This window comes from Cebidichthys violaceus, unplaced genomic scaffold (assembly GCF_023349555.1).
Source record: "Cebidichthys violaceus isolate CVI_PGR_0920_01 unplaced genomic scaffold, fCebVio1.0.p SCAF_15, whole genome shotgun sequence".
In the NCBI taxonomy this organism is placed as follows: domain Eukaryota; kingdom Metazoa; phylum Chordata; class Actinopteri; order Perciformes; family Stichaeidae; genus Cebidichthys; species Cebidichthys violaceus.
In genome coordinates this window covers 9,752,238-9,776,486 of record NW_027176318.1, presented here as the reverse complement: position 1 = coordinate 9,776,486, position 24,249 = coordinate 9,752,238, and the positions used below count along the sequence as shown (strand labels likewise).

General features: G+C 43.3%; 1 protein-coding gene across 10 annotated transcripts in view; it reads left to right on the top strand.

Moving 5' to 3' along the window:
- The window catches only part of si:ch211-285f17.1 (sickle tail protein homolog), a 76,983-nt gene that overhangs the window by 29,871 nt on the left and 22,863 nt on the right, over positions 1–24,249 (top strand). For 9 of the 10 annotated variants that reach the window (XM_068709897.1, XM_068709900.1, XM_068709899.1 and 6 more), the window contains exons 2-4: positions 5,095–5,381; positions 20,437–20,626; positions 23,828–24,026. In XM_068709897.1, coding sequence (XP_068565998.1) covers positions 5,095–5,381; positions 20,437–20,626; positions 23,828–24,026 — 676 coding nt within the window. Of the gene's footprint in view, positions 1–5,094; positions 5,382–7,282; positions 7,469–20,436; positions 20,627–23,827; positions 24,027–24,249 lie in introns of those variants that run through there. The other variant, XM_068709901.1, reaches the window with a different exon arrangement.

Genomic DNA, 24,249 nt, shown 5'->3' with positions numbered 1-24,249 from the left:
AGAAGACAAAATAGCAGCTTGCTCTCCTCCATGAATCGTGACATTGTGACCTGAAAGTCATATAATCAACCTCCCAAAATCAAAACAAAGCAGCTCTGATCCAGGAGGGAAGGACTTGGGGGTAAAGGTCACCTCATTCACAATGCTCTCTCTGATTGATGGATTTCATACGTGGACAATTTTCCTTGGCAGCGAGCCTTAGGCAAAACTAGAAATGAAATCCCTTCCACCTAAAGGTTATTGTAAAGAATCACTTTCACACATGTGGTGTGTTTTTCCCCATTGTGTGCAAAATTCTCACGTGTTGACATCCCTGAAGATTGTAGTTTTTACGATTTGAACATGCAGTGAAACAGGCACCCAGATCGGAAGTGAGATATTTCCTGCATGTGAGTGTCAGTGCATGAATGACTGTTTGTGTGTGTGTGTGTGTGTGTGTGTGTGTGTGTGTGTCTGTGTCTGTGTGTGTATTTGATGTGAAAAATGTGGCCAGTCTGCATTGCGGGGGCATTTTTGGAACTCTGGTGTCAGTTACCTGCACAGAAAGAGCTTTATCTGTCAGATCAGCAATCAGTGACAGGTTGGTGTTGGTGCTTTTCTGTGGGCTTTGAGCGGGTCACCTCCACAGACTCTCACACATTAGCCTTCTCCCGTAGCTTGGCAGGGTCCGTGTGCAGCGCTGACTGTAGGCGGAAGAGAGTAACGAGATAAGCGAAGGGCACGGAATCAGGTGGTCTCCGTCTGACAGGAAGGGCAGCTGATGGGGAAAACAAAGGATCTTTAGGCACAAGAGGCAGAGGAGTGGGAAAACATGTCTGCAGTTATTCTGCAGACACCGTCTGCCTGACCGGTATGGGTAGAAATCTTTTAATGGGTTATTATTTTTTCAGCCCTCTGGCAACGTTTTTCAAACAAGATTTAAAGTCTCAGTACAAATGACTCGCTAAACTGGACATTATTACCGTGTAATGAATTATATGGAGCTTAATGCATTCTTATCACATTTAAATAAGATCCTTTTTGTACACAAGGCTCAGTTCCACATGAACGGATCATGTGATATCCCGATAACGTCCACATAATAAAAATACTGTCAGATACTCAGCAGTGGACCGGCGCTCTTATGTGTATCGCTATTCATGGCTTCAGGGTATCGCTATGTGAGCCCTGCTTTTATTGCACACAACAGGGCTTTGTATCTAACCGCATAGTTATAGGACAGTAATAGTAGGGGAGAGTGGGAGAGCGCGCAGAGATACATTCCTCCATAAATAAGTGACAACCAGAAAGTAACTGCAAACAGCAGGAGGCCCCGCTCCTCATAAGACCTGGGTGCTCATGGGCAAGTGTTTCATGTTGGTCTTTCAACTGAGGGGACCATCATTTACTCACCACTGTGCAGCTGTGAAAGAGAGAGCGACATTCTTAAGCTGTTGGGCCGAGACACAATTCACTTGCAGATCCCTTGTGACACTCTGCAAGGAGGTCATTTTTTTTTTGGGCCTGAAATGCTGACGGTAAAAGTGCATAGAGGCAGGTTGTTAAGACCGCAGGGTGTAGTTGTTGGTTTGGAAGAGCTGCTTTAATTACGCCTGAGGGTTGGCTAAAGGCTGACCTCTCGGTTGGTTGCGACGATGTGCGTGTCAATGTCAGCACAGAAGGATTTTGACACGGAAACACTGACACTGACTGCAATGGCGATGATGAAAACTAAAGAATTTCAGTTGCGTTTCTTTGGAAGTCTTTCAAATTTCAAACCATGTTTGACACTTTGTTTGTGAGTTGACTTTGGATTGTATATTGTCAAATATTTCATGTAAATGTTCAAGCAAAAGCAAAAACTATAGGATAGTTGTTATTGAAAAGCTAGTTTTAAGTTTGCCAAATGACTGGGCACAACAATTTAACAATAAAACGTTGTAATTGGAGGCTTGGGGCTCATTTTGTTGTTATATGTTAGTCAATACATACTATAAAGGTATTTTCAAAGAACCTTCAATGTGTTGTAAAGTTATATAGCATAAAGATTCAGCTAAAGCTGTAGGTTTAATAACTTTCTGGATTCTATTTTACTGCTTTTAGCAATTATGCTGAAGAAATCTATTAAAAAAAAGGATGCAATACCACACAGCCACTGCTGAACAAGTTCAAGCCTGCTCTCTGGGCGTTGTTGCATATAATTCTGGGAAAAGTTGGCAATTACGAATACATGCCAAATAAAAGAGGTGGCTTGAGGTGAAGCCTGTGCAACAACAAAAAGGAAATTACGTTTCCTCACAAAACAACTCTTGCAATTGAATGAGCATTACAGATAACCCATGTGAAGAGTGTTAGCATAGCATGACGCTAGCTTAGTGCCACAGTATAATGACATGATCCCTGTCTGTTGGCCTGTTAACCGTCTGCCTATTGTGGCTGAGAGGCTGAGCACGTGAGCGGGGTGAAAGCAGACAGTGGGGTGGAAGCAGACTTGTCTCCATATGTTAGACATCATCCGTCAACTGCCGCATTGTGTTTGTTCATGCACTCACCCCACCACTTTCAATTACATGGCCCACAAACTAGGCCATTGATCCCCTCACGTTTTCCTGTTACGGTATGCCAATTTGCGCCTTCTTCTTGCACATTTAGACCAGGTCACTTACATCAGCAGCTGCAAAGAAATGATCTCATGCAGACTCGCAGCACTTCCCCCCCCCCCCCCGTCCTCTTTTATATAAACAGATATATATATATATCGGCTCCAGACGTTTATGTGCTGACATGTTTGCACAATATATGAAGCCGGCGAGCATGTTTGCTGACTGTCAGGCAAATAGGACAGTGTTGCTTTTAATAAACCGTTGACAAGCAACAAACACAAAGACTGGTGTCTCCTGTGAGGTTCCTAATTGGAAACAACACTGCCTGCAGGACAGTCACTTGTCGTAGGCAGTCGCGTTGATCAGATAACTCCATCTCATATTAGCTGGCTGCCATGCGCTGAGAGCAGTTTGGATGTGGCTCAGAAGTAGGTTATGACACATTTGGATGCATGCTAGCGTCTGGTGGGCCCCTCTGTGGGGATCGAGAGTTAAACAAGAGACAGCTTGCAAACAAAGACCTGATAAAGAACAGACTGTGTATATATGTGTGTGTGTGTGTGTGTGTGTGTGTGTGTGTGTGTGTGTGTGTGTCAGACAGTTTGACTGACACCTGTTAGTCTCACAGTCTAGTTTTAAGACGAGATAACGCGCTTGTTGCCCGTTTTGCAATGCTCTTTATGCTCTCTGTCTCTCTCTCAGACACATTTACATTCAGCCGATGACCACTCCATGGTAGCAGAAGAGCTTTTAGCCTGAGGGCAAAAGGGCTAGTCGCTCTGGGTCCTGGAATGCAGTTGACTTTCTAAATCCCCACCAGTCTATCCTGGGGCTGTGGGGCAGGGCCAATCTCAAGCCCCCTTTTTTTTTTCCACGTGAGCTACGTCTGGAATCTCTAAGCAAGCGGTTAGCTGATTCTCCTAGTCTCACTCCTTCACCGTCGCTGTGTGTGTTGATCCCAAAGTGCAATGGAAGAGGAAATAGCAGATGAAGACAAAGATTGTTCACTTGGGGAAGGTAATGAGCTTTCTGACATGCCACCCGCAAATTGATTCTGATCCGTTGGAGGTTTGAGTGTATTCTGTCTGCTGAGTGTAATTTGGTTAGCAGTGGGGAAACTGTTTGGGAGTTAAAAATAGGCTTGGAAGTACATGAGACTACTGCGGCTCTGAACCTGAGCGGTGTGGGGGTTTGGGCTGATGGTGTTGGTGACAGAGCTGAATCGTGACGCACCACCCCTTTGAGGATTTCTCAAAAATTACACCTGGTTTTATGTTAACAGTAAAAAAAAAAAAAAAAAAGATTTTTTTTCTGTGTAAGATCTGCAGGTGAAAACTGTAGCCTGAAAGACAGAAAGGATACATTACCTCCCACTCAGTCCCAACATGTCTTTGAGAAGTAAACAAGAAATTCCTTTTTCATCTGTGGCCCCTTGCATGCTTTCAAACTCACAAAAAAAGAAAAGAAAAGCCATATTAAACAACCCACATTAGTGGAAAATCACTTGAAATATCCATCTTCAACTGTTGATTAGCTGAACTCAATAAGAGGTCCTTTATTTTCCATCATTACCCTCTGAAAGATACACATTATAGCTCTACCTGTCTACAAAACAAGGCAGGAGATCTCTCTTTCTTTACTTCCATCCATATTCTCTCTTCTCTCTTCTCCTCTTGCAGAATCTCACAGGAAAGACCCCAGATTGATGGATTATTTATTTATTCCCCGGGCACTGATTGATTTAGGACAAAATAATAGAGTGCAAAGATGTTTTTCTGCCTAAAGAGGTTGTTTTTATTCTGCCCTAAAATCCAATATCCATCTACAACACCTCTTTTGTTGTAGAAAGTGTTTGTGTATGCGATAAAAGGGGACAACTTGCCAACTGCAGTTTAAGTATGGCTCAGGTCTTCTGACAAAGTAACAAAAGACATTCACTTTTCATTTTTGAATTAAATGTCAACCTTCAATTAAAGTTATTGCATCAAGCAGTTTCAAAATGTTGCAAGGCTCTGGATGCATAAACAGATGCCCTGGACATCGTTTCCGAGTTTCTCCATTTGTTTTCTTAACGGATATCCTTGGCTTCTTTATTAAGGGAGGACGCCTGAACATCTGCGTCAATTCATTGTTTTCATCACTAATATTCTGTTAAATTGTGGATTTATTGCCGATGTAAAACATATTAATGAATATATAATGAACTGGGTCAATAAACAAATTGCGGCATTGCTTCTGGAGAGAATATTAACATGATTGTGCATATGTCTGTTTTCTCCTGTCTTTACTTTCTCAAATCAAGTGTGATATAGTAAAAGAGCTTACAGTGTGAATTATTTACATTTTGTAAAGCTTTAGGCCTCAGATTGTTGAATTTGCCCTGACATGCCCTCTTCATGACCTATGGACTGACAACGTACACGCATGTACCTGCTGTCAAAACATCATCAGCACAGCACATTGGTTTTGACCCCTTGCCTCTGTGTCCCCTCTGTCCCCTCTGTCCCCTCAGAACAAACCAAAAGCAACCTGAAGGTAACCTCCCCAGAGGACGCCCAGCACGTGAGCCGCAGACAGGCCTCCCCAAATGGGACGGCCCCTTCCAAAGGGGACGCCAAAGGCAGCCGCACTGTCCCTCGCAGGCACACGTTAGGCGGAGCCCGTGGCTCTCGAGAGATACTGGCTATGCAGCCGCCAGACATGGACAAGAAGAGGGAGGCCTTCCTGGAGCATCTGAAGCAGAAATACCCCCATCACGCCTCGGCGATCATGGGCCACCAGGAAAGGCTGCGAGAGCAGGTCAGTGGGTTGAGAGAGGCTCGGGTGGGCAATGTTGTTGTTTGTCTTGGCTCAAATCTGAGGATGATCTGAACATTATTGGAAATAGTTCTGTACTGTTTTGCAGAGATTTAGAAGATGAAGGTGACTGTGGCTAAGTGGAGAGTAGGGCTGTCTTTCAATCAGAGGGTCAGAGGTTCGATCCCCTGCTCCACTAGTCTCATGTCAATGTGTCCTTGAGCAAGACACTTAACCCCAAAAATTGCCTCCGTAGCTGTGCCTACGGTGTGTAGATAGATACTGAATTATAAGTTGCTTTGGATAAAAGCGTCTGCTAAATGACTGTAATGCAATCTCAAGTTTGTACACTACATATGTAGCTGGTGCCAGCAGCTGGTTAGCTTAGCTTGAAACAAAGACTGGAATCAGCCATATATCCCCCTGTACAATGGCACGTTGTTTATACACTGCAGTTTGTATCCAGATTAGAAGAACAGTGTACAACATGTTAATTGATTCGTGAGCTTTTGAGGAGCTGGTACATGGATTTTGTTTCCCTAATGGACAAAGCCTACCTGCTGCTGGCTCCAGCTACATATTTACTATTCACATATGACAGTGATGTTCATTTTCTCATCAAACTCTTGGCAGAAAGCATCACGCAAATGTTCTCAAAATTGGTGAACTAATTATTTGGCATGCCAACAAAGATAAAAGACGGAGAATAGTGCCGTTTATGTACTGACATACTCGCATGTGAACTTCTAAGTGCTCTTATATGGTCACATTGAGGCATTGTTATTTTCCTCTGCAGACTGAGGTAACATTGCAGCAAAACTATTTCCTCCTCTCTCCGTTTTTTGCCGCAGGTTAAATGTGAAGTCTATCCTATAAATCTGCCTGTCACGTTTCCCTCCCACAGCTGCTGCAAAACAGTAATGTGGTGTTTTTGTGAAGTAGTAGAGAATACGTGAAGAGTTTGAATTGTCCATACATTCTAAAGCCCGTTTTGCCATAGTTGGACGTGCTTCAGACTGTTTTTTCATTTATTCTAGACGACAGTATGGTGTCTTAATGTTGTTTTGGAGCATTTACTCATTATAAGGTCATGTCGTGCTTTTTCAAGTCAAGTAAAGTTGATGGGGGAGGGCGACACAGAGGGAGTCACGACTAGGACATTTGGCTCACCTGGTCATTGTCTGTTTGTTTGCTCTGGGTCAGAGGAGACATAAGGGAGGGGCAAGCTGGCTTTGTAGCCAAAACAATTGAGGTAATGATGAGATTGGCACCGAGCAACAGGGGAGCTCCAGGCACTAGTACGAGGCATTGTGCGAGAGGAATTTCGGTGTGCTGCTCTCTCAGACCGGCCCACGCAGACCTGCACACATGCAAAGTGAACCCTTTTCATGGGGAACTGATCGTGAACTCTTTGAATTTGCATCGGTAATATCAGTCAGCAGGGGTGCTGTGTTATGTTACTCCAAACCTATCAACTCAACTGTGTTGCTTTTGTGTGTGTGTGTGTGTGTGTGTGTGTGTGTGTGTGTGTGTGTGTGTGTGTGTGTGTGTGTGTGTTTATGTATGAGAGAGAGAGAGAGAGAGAGAGAGAGAGAGAGAAGAGAGAGAGAGAGAGAGAGAGAGAGAGAGAGAGAGAGAGAGAGAGAGAGAGAGAGAGAGATTTGGGGTTACTACTATGTAAATTAATTATTTTGCTATCTATATCTATGGAAAATTGGTGTGCATATGCAGTTTTTATCGAGAGCGCGCAGGGAAATGGAGGAAAAGAGTTTGTTGTGAGACTGAGGTAGTCTGACAGGTAAATTCAGCTCCGAACTGGGGTGGAGTCAGAGTTGCCATAGTGACTCATGATGTCACCGCTGGAGGGGCTCAGTTTACTTGTAGGTGCCTGCTGGAGCGAGCTGGCTGGCTGCGAGAGAGCTGTGCAGCCTTACGCGTGAGTGAGTGCGGGGACGCTGCTCTGCAGAACAAGGCGACGGATCTGAAGAATGTCTTGAGGCATGGCTCCGCAGAGGAATAGAAATAAAGTTTCCATACAGACGGAATAAAGTGTCACACCGACTCCTTCAGCCCGGCCAGAGGCGATAAAGGTAGGAGAGCCGACGATCGGAAACTTTGCCGTTCTTTTACGCAGTCCAGACATCGCGTGCCATTGCGTGCCATTGTGAGTACTACGACGCTAATGCACGGATTATTGCGCTTATTATTACGCTTTTAAGCAAAGTGTGGTTCGCCTGGGAGTGTTCGTGCTGCAGCAGAGTGCACAGCAGCGCGTGTCAGGTGCTGCAAACTTTCAAGAAGCAAATTTGCAAAACTTGGCGCACCAGTTTTACCGGGAAAGAAAAAAAACGGACGAAAAAGTCTTTAACCGCAACTGATCCCTCCACTTCCCCGATGTTTAGTTAGATGGACGCCGCGAGGTGGTCGGCAGTATTTCACCCTTAAAGTACAATCACCAATATCTGCTGCAGCTCTCCATAATCTTAACGAGATGGCACCAACGTAAAGCAATAATTGCAACGCAAATGATCGACCGTGAAGTTAAGGGTTAACAACGTGCCTTATCTTGCAAGATATTAATTATGGAGACAATGTAGGATTTTTTTATTGATTTTACGCTGTTAGTTACTGATATTACGAATACATGTTTTGCAATGACGTCATGTTAGATTTCAGTTGTTGTTTTTTACCAAATGTCTGAGATTTAGGAATTTCATATTTCTTTAAATGTGTGTTAGTGTCAATTGAGTTTTTTAAAAAGATCCATAATTGTTGTTATCATCTAAATGGAACCAGTAGCGGATGCTGCCATGGCTTCACTTCAATATAACTTAATGGTCTTATTCTTGGCATGGATTGAATGTGTTATTTTATTGACAGATTGCAATGGAGTTTGGAGCTTTGCTTTTTTATTTTCTGGTAATTGGATTCCAATATATTACCTTTGATGTGTCCGAGGGTCGGTGGATTTGTTCAGCACATGCAATAAGAAGCAGCAAGAGGACTATTTTCTTTTGCTTATGTATGAGCTTGTCTAGAAAATTAGGTTTGGGATCATTCCTGGGTCATAGGTAATTTAGTTTGGAACATACTGTCCTTATTAGCAAGGGGTTAACTCATCTGACAGTGCTTTCCTATTGGTTAAGCTACTTTAAAAGACATGACACTTTTAAATTGATTTTGGGATGAAACTCCTCATATGTTATTCAGATGTTGGGAGTGAGATTTGAGTGGTGATGGCTCTTGAATGTATTATGTCAGGGAAGAAAATACAAGATGCTGTCAGAAAGCAGACTGGTTTGAACATGAATTTCTGGCAAATGAACTTAGTAGTGATAAATGAAAAAAAGATGATTGAAGACCGTATTTGGCTTAATCTAATTCAGGATGTCAATATAAATGCAATCATTCACTGCTAATATAAACAGAAAATGCAATCAAACAAAAGAAAAATGACACGTTTATTGAAGCGTTTTCTCATTTAGTTTCCCGTGGAGGTGTGATTAATTATTCTGCCATGAGGGAAAAAAACGGAAAGAAAACAAGTCACATGGCTGATAGATAGCGCAGGACGAAGGTTCTCACGCAGACGTAGAAGTGCCGACCATACAGGAAAGACAACATCAGTGGCAACAATGCATGCTTCAGGGCTGAGAAAGAATCGTCTCCGGAGGTTTGAGTTACAAAGGCGGGGATTTATCAAGGTCAAGCGCAGGTTGGGTAGATGATATCGCTTCAGTCTGAAACGTGGATGACCCCGCTCCACCCGGCGTGACTATATACACACTGACTGATATAAGGTACCCCCTCAATTCTTCCCTCGCATCCTTCTGTGAGCCTTAAACCCGCTACAAAAGCGAGTGGTTTAATTTCCTCCTCTACTCATCAGGCCTGCAAAAGACCTGGATCCCACCCAAGGGAGATGAGATAATATCCCACTGGTCTGACCGCCACCCATCCTGTCGCCTCTCTCTCTCTCTCTCTCTCTCTCTCTCTCTCTCTCTCTCTCTCTCTCTCTCTCTCTGTGCTCAGGGGCTTTGACGAACACAAACTGAACTGCTTGACCGATCACAGACACACAAATTCCCTTCTTCCGCCAGTGTGTCAGTGTATGTGTGTGATGAGCTGTGACTTGCGAGGCCCCTGGTTTCTCTACAGAGTGGAGCGGTCATGTACAGCTGTCTGCAGCTGTGGGCACCGGACAGACAGACAGGTCTGTCACCCCCAAACTGTGATAATCCATTGGCTGATGAGAGCACAGATACAGTAGCAGTGTGAGTCACAATAGGTCGACTGTTTTCCAGTGCAAGTTGTGGTTGCGGTGTAGTTACAGTGTTTGATTCAGTGTGTGGGTGGATCAGGTATTTCTATGCTCCAATCAGAACTGAACCGTATGAGAATCAGAGTCTGACAACACTGTACTTCTGGTGCCAGTAAATTTGTTTTTGATTTTTCAAAAATTAATTTACAACTAAAGATATTTTTTATTTCTGGCTTAGGGGGAGACAATTTTTCAATGTATCACAATACAGTCTCTTGTGAGCCATGTTTGATAAATTGCCCTACAGTATCACTTTGTGTGCTGTACTTAGCCAGAGGCGTTTTCTCGCACTTATATGTGGTCTTTATCTGTTTATTAACTTTTTTCAGTTTTTGGTTGTTTGTCGTTGAAATGATTGCACACATGTTGAACATGCTGCTGTTTGTGTGCACTGAAAAGCCAAGATGCTGCGCAACCCTCGAAAAATGTAAAGCACATCACGCATTGAGTAAATACATATGCGTTTTATTCAATTACAAAATAAATTATTTTTAGAAATACATCATTTTTGGAAGGAGGCGTTTTAGAGGTATGGTTTTCCTCTTCATTCACACATGCTCTATCATAGGTAACTGTCTCGTAATACATCATTTGTTGGTTAGTGTTGGCAACGTAGCATGGCCGTACTGTATCGTGTTAACTTGTGATTTCTTCACCCGTCAAAGTCAAAGCATCTTTGATGTCAAAAGGCTATGTTTAACATCACTCAATTTAAAAGGTAGAGGAGAAAGGGTTCTAAGAAACTTTTAATGGGAACAAAAAATTGGAAACGGTTCACATCAGATGAAATCCCTACCAGTAGTTGGGCAGCAAGTCAAAAGCAGATCAGTGAAATAAATGAAACATGCTGCATTTAGTAACAACCCCAGTGAGATGGCAGGGTGCACAAGATCTGCACCTTCCCACCAATTCATGTTGAAAAAAAGCCACATAAATACTGCTCATTTGTCATTATACACAGTTAATGTACTGTAAACTCTCCCTCCGAGTCTTTCTGAGGCATGGCAACATTTGGCCAGACCCCCAGCTACTTCTCTCTGCGGGCTCCTGGCCCTGCTACACTCTTGCTCCTCAGAACCAAGGTCGGCTAGATAACACTGGCTCCGAGCATGCATTACCTCCCTGCAAGAGATCTGATCAAAGAATAGGGAGGGAGTTTTGGGAGGAGTGTTTTTAACTAAACTGCACAAAGGGAAATAATCATTCATTGTCTTCCAGTCTTGGCACAGTATTCATGCAGTATCTCAAGAGTTGACAGAGATGATCTGGTAAGCACACATGCAGATTATTGCACACTGGAACATTTATACGCATGGGATATTTTCACAAAAGACCTCTTTGTCATAGCCTTTATTGCACCTTGTTGTTCGAAATCACACAACCAGACACTGTGTGCAGCAGGTCTGCCGAAAAAACATCTGCTTTAAATCATCATCAAACCTCCTCCACTGACCATCAGGAGCAGGAGCTGGACTGTTTTTAATAGCATCTGCCACCTCTGCATGAAGTGACACTTTGAGCGCTACTGCGAGTAACACAAACAAGAACCACAAGGTTAATGACGGGCATGCGTTGACCTGCCAGTTAATAGGGGTTATGTGGCGGGGGGTTGGGTTTTTGGGGGTGCAGCACCCCAACCGAGAGGACAAGTGGTCCGTGGAGCGGCGCCAAGGCTGTGTCTAATCCTGAGTGTCGTGGGGAGGTAAGGGGGGGGGGGGGGGGTGTTAAGCCGTTGTGACAGAAGGCCCTGATGGACCTGCCTCTGATCACTGCTGATAATGAGTCAAGCCAGACAGAATTTTACACACAAACACAATGCCAGTGTGTTAATCAGACCAGCTAATCAGGTCTGAGCTCTTTTCGATGTACTGCTCTGCAGCTTTTGTGAACAACAGAAGTCAGAGTTTTCTTTAGATATATTGTTGCTCCTCTGCTTTAAGAGGCTGGTGGTGGTATGGAGGATCCTAAAATGTTTTAGATTTGTTTTGCAGAGAATGGAGGTGAAATGTCTGGGACCTCTTTAACCTTACACCCATACATTCCTTTGGGTTGCAATTAAGGTCCTTTGTTAATACAGTAGTCGCAGCCTGAGGAACATTCCTTGACTTATTTTATCACCTTGGTTGTCACTAATGCACAGCTGTGCAGTACTACACCAGCATAGTGTAGTGGCAGAAAACAAACACATTTTATAATATATTGGCCAGAAATGATGCACAGCATGTACAACTAATGACATTAGATAAGTTCATTGTCAGTTACTGAATAGCCTGCAAGCTATCCACCATCAAATGTCACATCCTTCCCAGAAGATACCTGTTTGGTTGGTCTTTTATGTTTGTTTGGTACTTGAAAGAGGCCCTAAGCTACAGGCATGTTGGCATCCTTTGTTTGTTCAGCAACACAGTGCCAGTTATTAGACTAGATTGAGGAACTAATTTACTTTGCTGAGTAGCTGAGCTAATAGACAAAATGTGTTGTTACCAGTAAGGATGCTGGAACGCACATGCTGTTGAGTTCATGCTTTAGATCTATGTATTTGTGTTGCTGATGTTCTGTCTTCATATTTTCAGTTTGAACATTTTTCATTTTGATGGATTGCCTGTTTATATCTTTCATATATTGACAAAGATATTCCAAGTTTTATGACCCCCAGAACCAAAATGTGGGGCAAGCACGAGGGGTGTTTCTCCTTGTTTTCTCTATTTGAACCTCTGCTATGGTTGCATGCTGCCTGACATCTGGACTCCACCTTGGGCCAAAGGTATGAGCCTAACTTCAAAAGGCAAATCAGACACAGAGGCGCATCGGGATGAGTTCACCACTGACAAGGACCAAGCATCTGGCTCAAACCTTATTTTGATCTCCTGTGCTTTATTTCCAGTTGGCCCTTCTCAGTGGAGACAAACGGGTGGAGTGCGGTTGTGGGGCAGAGAAAAGCATGCCAGCAACTTGGCTCAAAGTCAGACTTGCTTTTCTAAATGTTTAAAAGTCATTTTCAACAGATAGAACAAGAAGAGAGGTTTTCCTTTAACCAAACAAGATGACATAGACGACTGGGAACACCTGGAATACGAGTAAGTATACAGTGGGAAAGTATATACTTCAGGCATCAGCAGCTAATGGAATCAGTAATAAATTAGATTATTTGACAGAAGTGGAGCATGTGCTGCAGTTAATCATAGCACCTTCTCCTCGGGTTCACACCATAATCTTCCTCAACTATGGCTCATGTTTTACGTATACAGGTATTCACCTTTTGTTATAATTTACTGCTTCACACTTTGCAGATGGTGTTCACTTGGAAGCTAAACAAAAACAAGTCAGGTCAGCTCAGTGCAGAGAAAACTTGGTGGTAATATGACACCATGAGCAGCAGTGCATTCTGTTGTTTATTGACAGCTGAGTTAGAGTTTCATAACTTATCTGAGTCTTCCGGAGCTGAGAGCTCAGAGTTGTGTGTGAGCAGTGTTTGTCATTGGGACTGTCAGAGGTCAGAAACGGGTCATGTTACTACGAGTCAACGGGAGGAAAAAACAATGCATAGTTATACAAAATAAATGACAGATAAGCACATCAAGTATAAAATCAACTGTAGCTGATCACTTTTTTTCAGGAAATGCAGGAACATTGGATGCAGTTCTATCAAGCTAAATTAAAGCTTCAGTTTACTACTGATTATCTGACTCTTTTTCTACACACAGAAACTCTCCTCTGGGAGAGCGGCTATAATAAATCTTAGGCTCAGCAGAGGAGCGTATGTGGTCTTCGGTGACTTGTTAATTAGGCATGAATAGCAAAGCCATTATCAGGGCTGGTTTTATGGGACGAAAAAGGATACTTGACACTTGACAAAATACTGTGATTTAAAACCAGCCAAGACTTCCAATACATCGCTATCAAATAAGGGTGCAAAAAAAAAATGCAGTTTAGCTTCGGCAGTACTAGAATTAAGCCCCTTTGATCACATTAGATTATAGGTGCGTTTCTGTGTGTGCGACATGATGTAAAGGATGCAGGACTCCGGTTTCTCGGGAGAGAAGAAAGCCCTCTTTGTTTTGGTGACCACAGGCTCGGAGCCACACACACACATCCACACATTCTCGGATATACTCCCAGAGAGGCTCAAATTAGACCTGGAAGGTGATTTCTTTCAGGAGAGACGCTCTCTGGAGACAGACCAGGTTCATGCGAGGACGTGTCATATAAATGGACCATCCGAAATTTGAGCATGGCTTTGTCCACTGTGTATCTATGGATGGGTGCTCTTTGTGTTCCATTATACAGGGATCCTATGTGTGCGTGTGAAGCTATTCTGGGATAATCTTAAGTGTTCAGAGGTTAAATGTGTTTTGCTCTTGATGAAGGGATTTTAAGGAACAAGTCTTGACAGATCGTGGTTGTGCTTCCCCGTTGGCAAATAGTTTGCATGTATTTATTTGGTAAGAGAGACCGTGCGCTCTCATTGGTGCATACAAATCATTGCATGCAAGACAGGTAAATGATCCGTCTAGGTCTAAGTCTGAACCTGTCGTTTTATGTAAGGCCTTGACTTGAATGCGTGGCTCAAAACACAGCGACACAGCGATGAAAAAGTGAATTCTAGCAACACAAATTGCTATATTTTTTTATCATTGGTATGCAGCATTGCTATTTGGATGTGTGAGCATGTGTTCATGCATTCGGTGTGTCCGAGTGTGTGTGTGTGTGTGTGTGTGTGTGTGTGTGTGTGTTCTATAGGACGAGGCTGCTGGAAATAGCCTGCAAGTAAGAAATATTTGAACGTTGTGATTCGCGCAGACGTCCCTCGTTTCCAAACTCTCCATCTCTCAAAAACGTGCACAGTCGTGCATAACGCAGACATACAAACAATGACTTTTCCCTGCTGTCCGCCATGTGTGGATCGTGTGTGTTTGTATTGTGCTGTTGGACAGTTTGGGATGTGGGGGGGGGGCATCCGCTGTGAGTTACAGCAGAAAGGGAAGGCAGAGCAAGCGCTACAAGGGCTGAAACAACAGTGGAGGAAATGATCCTGTTTCTAGTCACTGCTGAAAGGACGTCGCCGCTGGTCTGAGATGGTAAATACTACATTTATGCTTTTAAGATCATTTAGAACGTGACGTCTTTGGTTAAAATGTTTTTGAGTTGGACTGAGGAGGACTTCATAAATTAATATTGAACGGACTTTTAAACCTGCTGTGGCAACTCAAGACGTGGAGTTATCTACTCCACAAACTCCCACCGGCTAATATATATATATATATCTGATGGTCACGCAAAGTTGACTTTCGTAACCTCTGTCATTCAGAGGAGTGGGTGATGTCTGCTGGTGATAACCGTGACTAAGTCGTGTATGCGTGAGTGGGTGAAATCAATTGGACTGTGTGGCTTAGTAGTTGGAAATGTCAGTGGAGGAAGAGATAGTCATCTTGCCTCCTCTCTGCTCTGGGTCAACAGACACAGCATTGTGTCTGTTTTCATTTGCAGTCTGAATGACAGATCTGCTTGATTACATTTCACTTGCCAATTTAATATTTTTATTAATAAGATGGTAACAGTTATGGTTATTGTTCTGTCCGAATATTTCTGACATGGTGACTTGATTATAAACTTGTAGATTGTGGGTCTTGATAGTCTGGCTTCACCTTCGCTGTCGGCTTTGACTGTGGATACTATAAAATCATCTCCTTTTAACGCACTAATTAACAAGCGGGCCCATTTCTGAAAGGTCATCTGGGGATTTGGATGAAGGGATTAGAGGAGGAATGCATCAGAGGAGGGAGGGAGAGAGGGATGTGGTAGCAATGAATGGGAATGGATGACTAGGGGATTTCGGTATAATGTCGTTAAGGCTAGGGGAGACAAAGGATGATGGTCTGTCCACAGACAGCATATGGACTCAGCGCTGACTGGTTGACTGACAGCGGCTTTATGATTCAAAGTTGAGCAGCACTGTAGTGGCACTGAGGTTTAGACGCACGATGGTTTTTAATGAACTCTTGTAGGTTTCTAACTTTTATTTCTGTGGAAAAATTGTGATTCTAAAAGCATCTCACTCAAATCTGACGCTTACCACATTTGAGCCAATGCTCGACGTGGAACAGCATGTCAGAATGAGATAAGTTAAGTAAGGAGTTAAATGTCTGCCGTCTTCTGTTTACACGTTTGCCATACAGATCAGGCCAGGTAATTACAGTTAGCTCTATTTCCACTTCCCAGAGCTAGGGCCGAATTAGCATCTTAAGTGGAAAGCTGCGCTCACAACACCGTAGTTTGTGTTTAAACCCACACAAGCTTCCACTTCCACTCTCATGTTTACATTCTTCCACGTCTAGAAAGACAATATAGAGTCAATGAAACTCGTTTCTCCGGTTACCTATGTGCGTTTCCTCACTCTGTGTACATAAGAGATGGTGCCCGAATGCACGCTATTGTAGTCGGACCCTGCTAGTGGCTGTAGATAAATACATAAAAGTTATATTTGGCTTCTTGTGTGACTTGTGCAGTTTATTGTTTGTCACAGATTTCCAAAATGATGGAGCCCCAAGGTGAAAAAGATCTACAGATGTCAGGAGAATCTTTTTTTTTTAAGGGTGAAAGCCACGCTATGTTATGAGTACGCTTTTATAACCCCAATTTTGTTGATTATGTAAGAAAGTAGGCGCCAATCAGTGGGCTTTGTGTAGGCTGTGCAGCAGGTGTGGCGCACGATGCTCTGGCAGCTTTCTCCGTGAGTGACACAGCAGGCTCCTGGTGGGAGCTGCCATTATTCTTAACAATCGTGATTTACTTTAATCGCCCCGTCTCGGCTGCGCGTGTCAAGCTGTTTGTCAGGAGCTAAGACAGGGGCCCGCATGATATAACATAATCTTTTCTGCTTGGTGAAACTGTTGCAATATTGTCCCTTCAGTTTCAAATTGCTCTGTAAAATTCAAGACAGGTACAAATGAAAAGCACTCTGTACTGTACATGCATGCTCGGGTGCAGATGGTGACATGTTGGCTTTGTATGAGAGTACAAAGTATTAGTAGTATTAGTGGTAATCGGACCTAAAGAATTTGAATGTTACATTTGTTTTGGGTGTGCAGACATGCAAACACAGACCTGAGCTTTCTTCATAATGACAGCATGCTGTTTGTCAGACCACTGTAGCATAAATGTTTTCAGGATGTACTGGGTTCGGGTCAGATTTTCTGGAACAATGGCCTGACTCACTCATGCATGCACTCAGTCTCTCTTTGTATCCCTCTGTTTGAAACACACACACACACACACACACACACACACACACACACACACAGCACTCGCACATTTGAACCACTTTCTTTGATCAGTTTTTTCTACATGCACGGTTGTTTGCTTAATCACGGCCTGTCAACATTACATTACACTTGACATCCATTTGATATAAAGCTGCTGCAAGCAGTGCATTTAGATGAGGCATCACGTTTTTCCTAGACCTGCTCTAACATACTCGAATCATGATGAGTATTTGACAAAGGTGACAACTTTGCTGACATTGGCTACAGCACTTCACAGACAACCCACCATCCTTCTAGTAGACGTTTACTGATTTCTCCGACACTTCCGAGATCTATTTTCTAGACGCCTTCCTTCTCAAGGGGCTCTTTTCATGACTCTATAACTTGTCATATTCCTGTGTATAAGCTAATGTCGGTGTCTCAGTTTCACATTCATCATAGCTGTCAGAGCAAATGTGGCGTACAGAGGGAGCCGCTGCTGAAAAAGCTAGAATGACAGGCTGTATGGTTTTGACTGAAGCGGGGGAAATCACTGGTGTGGAATGTACTGTAGGTGCGAGCGGGTTGAAGCAGGTTTTTATGGCGCTAATCAGCGGTTGGCCTGCGGTTTTCACATCTGGATGCTAAAGCGGGAAAGGGTTAGCCGGGATAGAAGTGGCTTTTCGGCAATATCAGAAGTAGCCGTTGTTAGAAAGATGATCCCAATGTGCATGCATGAGAAAGAGGAAGAAGGGGAGAGAGAGGCAGAGGAGTTGGTCTGGACTAAACTGTTAACCTTTGGAGGGCACACCTCATTTGTCAGGTGTGGGCTGGTGCGGAGTGGTTTAACTTAATTACCTCTTTCCACAGGGAGGCAGAAGGTCTCATTTGCAATTTCCTGCACTTTTATATGCCACTGCTTCCGCTTTAACTATCTTTTTCTCCCGTGCAATTCTTCTCCAGCTGTCACACAGTGTCTATTTAAACGCATTAATGTGATTTGGTTGAAATGGAAAGCAATAGTTTTTGTGCAGCACACTTAAAGGTAAAACGAGAAGTTTACAAAAGTTACATTTTGCTTTAACTGCAGTTTGGGTGCACGGGGCATTTTAGTCGAGTAGTTTATCTTGTGAGACTTCAATGAATACTTTCAATAGATTGATACCGCTCTCTTATCGGCTCATTAAAGAAGAAGCTAGAGCCAGGAGACAGTTAGCCTAGCTTAGCATAAATACTTGAAACAGGGGGAAACAGCTAGCTTTTTGTTTTCCAAAAGTATATTGTTATAGTATAGTTATATTGATTTTATCCCAGCCCTATCTGATGGCTATAATTGAATCAAGTTAAAGATGAAATGCAGGTTTTTCCTGCCTTTCATCCTCCGCTTTGGTAATTCACAAAATATTGGATTACACTGCCAGACCAGTCTACAATAATTACTAGCTACAGGTGATGAGGAAGCCAGCATGATTCAGCATTCCCAAGGGCGACACAGTAGCATATGAGACGATAGAACAGCAGTGTGGGAGGGCTGTTTGGACCCACCACCAATGAATACGCTCATAAATCATTCAGTGTTCATATTAAATTTCCCAACACATGTCTGGTTTCAGGTGACCCATCAACTCCATGTGACCCCTCTGTTTTGAGAGGTCACGATCGTCATGTATTAACAGCAGAAGGGCACATTTTTATTCATGTATTTTTGATCGGTGGGTGCTGCAAGCCTAAGCGTATTTTAATGGCATTACAGGAGTTGTTGAGCGATGGCTCAGCAGTTTTGCATGCTGTGTCAGGTCGCTGCATCACATGCAGTAAATGCTCGCGCACTATATAACTCAGCAAAAATCACACAGGGATGAGAACGATGATGATTGGAAATGCTCCAGGGATAATGTATGATATAGATGATGTCAATTAATGCCTTGAATAGAAAGCATTAAATGGCGGGGTTTCAAGGATTTCTGTCATTAAGCTGAAATAAGCTTATAAAACTCTGCTGTAAGATTGTGCTGAAGACACATTTACGACAAGGTTCTCCTTTAAACCTCTTTCTACTATTCTGTGGTCTGCTGTTGACATAGATTTGTTTCCATGGTTCCTCTGTTTTGTTTGATGACCATTTCTTTTTCCATCTCGCCCTCCCACTGGCATGTCCTAGCCATTTGCTTTTTACTTTATTCTTCTCTCCTGTTTTTTTTCTCTCCCATCAGTCTTTACAGGGCATGCTCTCCTCCCTTCACTCTGAGCTTGACATTCAGAGGTACTTGATGAAAATCCAGTTGCCCCACAGAGTTAGTCAGCCTTTATATCTTATCTGCATCATGCCATTGTGTGTGTGTGTGTGTGTGTGTGTGTGTGTGTGTGTGTGTGTGTGTGTGTGTGTGTGTGTGTGTGTGTGTGTGTGTGTGTGTGTGGCTACATTGCATGTATGCATCCTCACTAACGTCTGCTGCGTGACCGTGTTCCCAGCCCTTGTGCCTCCATGCCTATTAGCGTCCGACCTGTCTGTGCCTGCCAAGCACACTTGTCTGGCTGCCAGGATAAAGCAGTTCTGGCCATGAAAGCTTCCCCAAATGTCAACTGCACTTAATATGAAAAGCTTAATATCTGTATTTGTCCGTGCGTGTATGAGCGTGAGAGAATAGCAGCGTGCGCATGCAGGTGTGCTCAAGATATCCCGGTGGACCCCCCCCCCTTGTGTCTCCAGCTGCATTAGCTCTCCACCACCACACTTCTGCCAGGGAAGAAGAGTATTTCATAAAGAGCCCAGTGTTCACTGACCCCTCAGTTTTAGTCCCACCTCGTCCCTGTGGCACAGATCACCTTACGGGCTCTGTGGTCTTGTCACACATTGTCTTATTGTAGCTGTGGCTCGAGGATGGCGTGTCATGCAGATCAAATTACAGAGAAGCCAACTGATCTTCAAGTCTTTGATGACACAATTCTTGATCCTTAATCAGTGGTAAACGTACCCACACTGCAGGTTTCAGTTTGATCTCTTCCAGGTTAGTCATCATGCAGGTTTTGAACAGTTTGTTAGCGTTAGACCCTGGGCTGGCTTATGCAGGTGCAAATGAAATCTAAAAGCTGAGACTCCTGTAGCATGATTAGACGCTTCCTCATGCTTGGTGACTTTTATTTGCTGTGACATGCTTGTTGTGACAGCAATGAGCAGTGTTAGATGTGTGAGCGTGTATCAGTGACATACAGTATTAACACTTCTCTGCCTTTTGCGTGACTGCATTTGTTTGGTTTATTTAGTTGTTGTGCTGGAGTCGAGCTCAACATCAAGGGCACTTCATTCCAGCTCGCCTAAGAACCCCAAATGCATCATATCTTAAAGAGTATGTTTAACACTAATTGGAAAATGAAAAGGCTTTGTTGTGTCCCTTTCACGAATGAATAACTAATACATGTGCTGTATCGTTTTGTGCACCGTGCGTCCCTGGTCTAACCCTTGCTGTATCGTGTTTCCATGTGCCTCCCCCTCCAGAGCAGAAGCCCAAAGCACGGCCCGCATTCCAGCATCGGCGACCAGGTTGATCACCTATCCCTGGCCTCCCTGGAGTCGTTGGACGCCATGTCTGAGGCCGACTCACCTACAGCCTTCACCCGTGGCAGCCGGATTCGCGCTAGCCTGCCCGTGGTGCGATCGACCAACCAGACAAAGGACCGCTCGCTAGGTATGCTTTGTACGAGGCTTTTGGGTTGACGACAGTCCAGTCAGCTGGGAAAACTGGATTAGGCTTTGCTTCTTGTTGTTCAACTGTCTGTAAATTTAATTGACATTAATTCTTCCTCGATAACCTACTTTTTGCAGCTCTTTTAGCATAACCTTGGCACAACTTAAGAACTCTCTTAAATAACTCCTAACCACACCGTGATCTATCTTCTCCTCAACTCCCTCCTTCCTTTCTCCACATCAGCTCACAGCTCCGTTGTAATTAGAATTCATTCCCTCTGTAGTGAAAGATTAGGAAATCCATCCACAATATGCCATCGTGTTATTGACAGGATTAGAAATGGGTCGTCTTATCAACACAAATAGTGCTTCATTTGCATCCATGTGCAGAAACGCTGTGAGTTGTGCAGAATTAGGTTCCTGCATTAGGGTGAGAAAGTGGTGGAAAGAGTTTGAGAAGTTCCCAAACAAAGTGAATAGGCTGTCATTTTTTTAGGACGATAGTCTTCAAAGGTAGCTCACAACTCAGCATAGGCATCTGCTGCTGGATAATAGAAAAGCGTCTGAATGGCACGCCTTTCGACCAAAGTGAAAATGAATGAAACTATAGGGTGCCACTTTTCCACGCTTTTCGTGCCTGTCGCGCCTCTTGCTCTGCGTGAGAAGCAGAGATGCAAAACTTGTACAAAAACACTTTTAACAGATAGGCTTTACCACACATGCATGCACACACACACACACAAACACACACACATGCCCCAGCTCCCGCTTTTTCCCTCTAAAATACATCAGGACACAGCGTTATGACAGTGGGGGGTTATGGTGTGATAAAGGGGGAGGAGAGGAAAAAGAGGCGCCGCTTAGATACAGTGTCCCTCCCACAACCTCTCACGCACACACACACACACAGGCACACACTTCGCTGGGTCCCAACGGACACTTGGGGCTTAGTATCCTCAGTTTGTACGGTAGGAGTTGTCGCGTGGGCTTTTCCAGAGCATCATAATACTTAACAGAAAACAGGAAATCCTTAAAACCCCCTAATGTGAGTATCAGATTTCACCCAGAGTGGGGCATCAAATGTATTGTATTTATTTATTCTGTGGTTCTAATGTAGCATTTTTTTTGTTTTTGTTGTCGCATTTCAAACTTTGTAATGATATTAACGGGCAGAGAATGATGTTTTCAGGATTTTGTTTCCCACTGGATGAATTTGGAAAATTCTTAAAGCTCAGACAGTCTGCAGTGCTGTGCCCATTTGGTCAGGAAACCCAACTGGCCATTCACTTTCAAACCTGAGTGAAACCAGCCGCTCAGGAATGTAACACGACTCTGTGCTAGAACCAAGCTATTCAACATTGTTGCGGCAATTAAAACGGAAACTTAAAGAATTCAAATCTTCATAATGCGTGCTCGATCAATGGCGCTTTGTCATCAAACTCATTCGCTTTAATTGCCAACATCTGGATGAAAACTAGCCGACTGTTAACATAGCAGCTCTCAGGGGAAGGATGAAGTTATTCTGCAAATGAGCACTTTGTTAAGTTATTACTACCCAGAAACCCAGACAGACCAGAAAGAGCAATAATAGACTCAGCAATTTTATTTCCTGGATTTGCCCTCTCTCTGTCTCACCCTGTCTCGTGGAGCATGCAGGGTCTTGTATAATATTTCACCAACATCTGGTAGCTTTTACTGGCTCTGTCCTTTTATGGGGTTACACCAAGTAAAACCAGTCCTCTTTTTCTTAAAACCAGCTATTTGTAGTGCACAAATATAAAAGTGCCTTTGAAATGACTGATTTATGTGTATCACAGCAAGTCTTTTGTCTCAGCAATTCATGAAACGTGACATTCTGGACGACTCTCATGAAATAAGACAAAAAAACGCATTTAACTCCTTTGTTCTTTTCATTAACGTTCTATTGTTGCTACAGATGACTTCAATACAAATCTGTGCCGTGCTGTTCAGAGCAATGAATCAGAGAGTATAAATAGAACTCTGTTGTCTTCTATTCCCTGGCATTGTTTATACAAATGCAGTAGAGGCGTGTGTCTATAAATCTTACCAGGGAGACATCTGTTTTTGTAAAGCACAGTACAGAAGCCCCACCCAGGGTTCACAGGTTCGGGCTTTGGTATTTTTGATGCACAACTTGTACTGTTCCACCCTGAGCACACGGCCCTGCTCCTGCCCCCTATGTCGCGCCCCAACTCACTTTTTTTAAATATCAAGTAATTTGTCTGGAATATACAGCATGCTGTTCACAAACATGTGTAACACAAATGGGAGCTGAGTGGCAGGTTTAGAACAATACAATGTCTTACAAATATGCTACTGAAGATCGATCAGGACATCATACAACGCAGAAAAGTTGTTGTTTTTTTAGCATCGATAGTCTTTTGGGCAACAATTAAGGGTAAGCATTAATTCTGTGGCCCATTTTTTAAGTAAAAAAAAAAAAGGAAAGATTATAAAAGACAGTTTACCATCCAGATGTTCAGAGGATGAAAGTGTTTTTCTATGTTAGCTATACGGGTTTCATGGTATCAATGGAACACCAGTGGAAAAATGTGGAAACAGATTTTTTGCACATTTTAATCTGGCCAAATATCTGTGCTGGTCCAGGCATTGTGATATGGGCAGCTGTGTTTTTACAGGTCAGGAATGGCAAAGGAAAAGGTGCTTGCACAGTCTGCAATAAGCATGCCGATATGTTTGGCCTGTGCTGTTGTTTTCTGTTACATCAATCTGGAAAGGTGAAAAGTTGCTGGAAAAGGTCAAAATCTGTATTTTGTTGATTTGTTGACTATATTCTTAGCAATCAGTCTCTAATTCCAGTTGCTAGGTCAATAATTAAAGCCAGGGTTGGTAATCTTCTTCAAAAATTCAAATTCTTTTTATATCCCGACAGCAATCATAAAATCAAATGCTCTGAAAAAAAAGAAAGAAATCTGGTATCTGTGACTGTGGCAGGACTGTTATAAGCCTGTCCAGGCCACCTGTTCAAGCTGCTAGCTTGACAGTTGTGAGTTCAACAATAGTCATACTCATTGTTTATGTTCATTTGGATATGTTTATGTTCATTATAATGAATTTGGGGGAGTGGGTTTGGTTGGAGGCCTGAAGGGACGGGCTGTCAGTGTTGCCAACTTGGCGACTTCCAGGCTAATCATCCTGCCCCCCTGCTTTCTGTCTGCAGGTGTGCTGTACCTGCAGTACGGGGACGAGACCAAACAGCTCCGCATGCCGAATGAGATCACCAGCATCGACACTATCAGAGCTCTGTTTGTTAGTGCCTTCTCACAGCAGCTCAACATGAAGATGCTGGAGTCGCCCAGCGTTGCCATCTACGTCAAAGACGACATGAGAAACATGTACTACGAGCTCACTGATGTCAGGTAAAGGCGTACGATTGTGTGGATGAACGTAGATACAGAGTACCTATTGGGCAGCATGTGTTGTGTTTTGTCAGGCTTAGGTTTAACAGGACATCCAAAGTTCATAATAGTTTCTGTCTTCCTCTGAAGTCCTTTCCTTTTACCCTCCCTGAGAACTTCCTGTCTAAACTCACCCTGCACTGACACAGGAAAGTTTCTTGCTTCCTCTTTCCAACATGTTAAA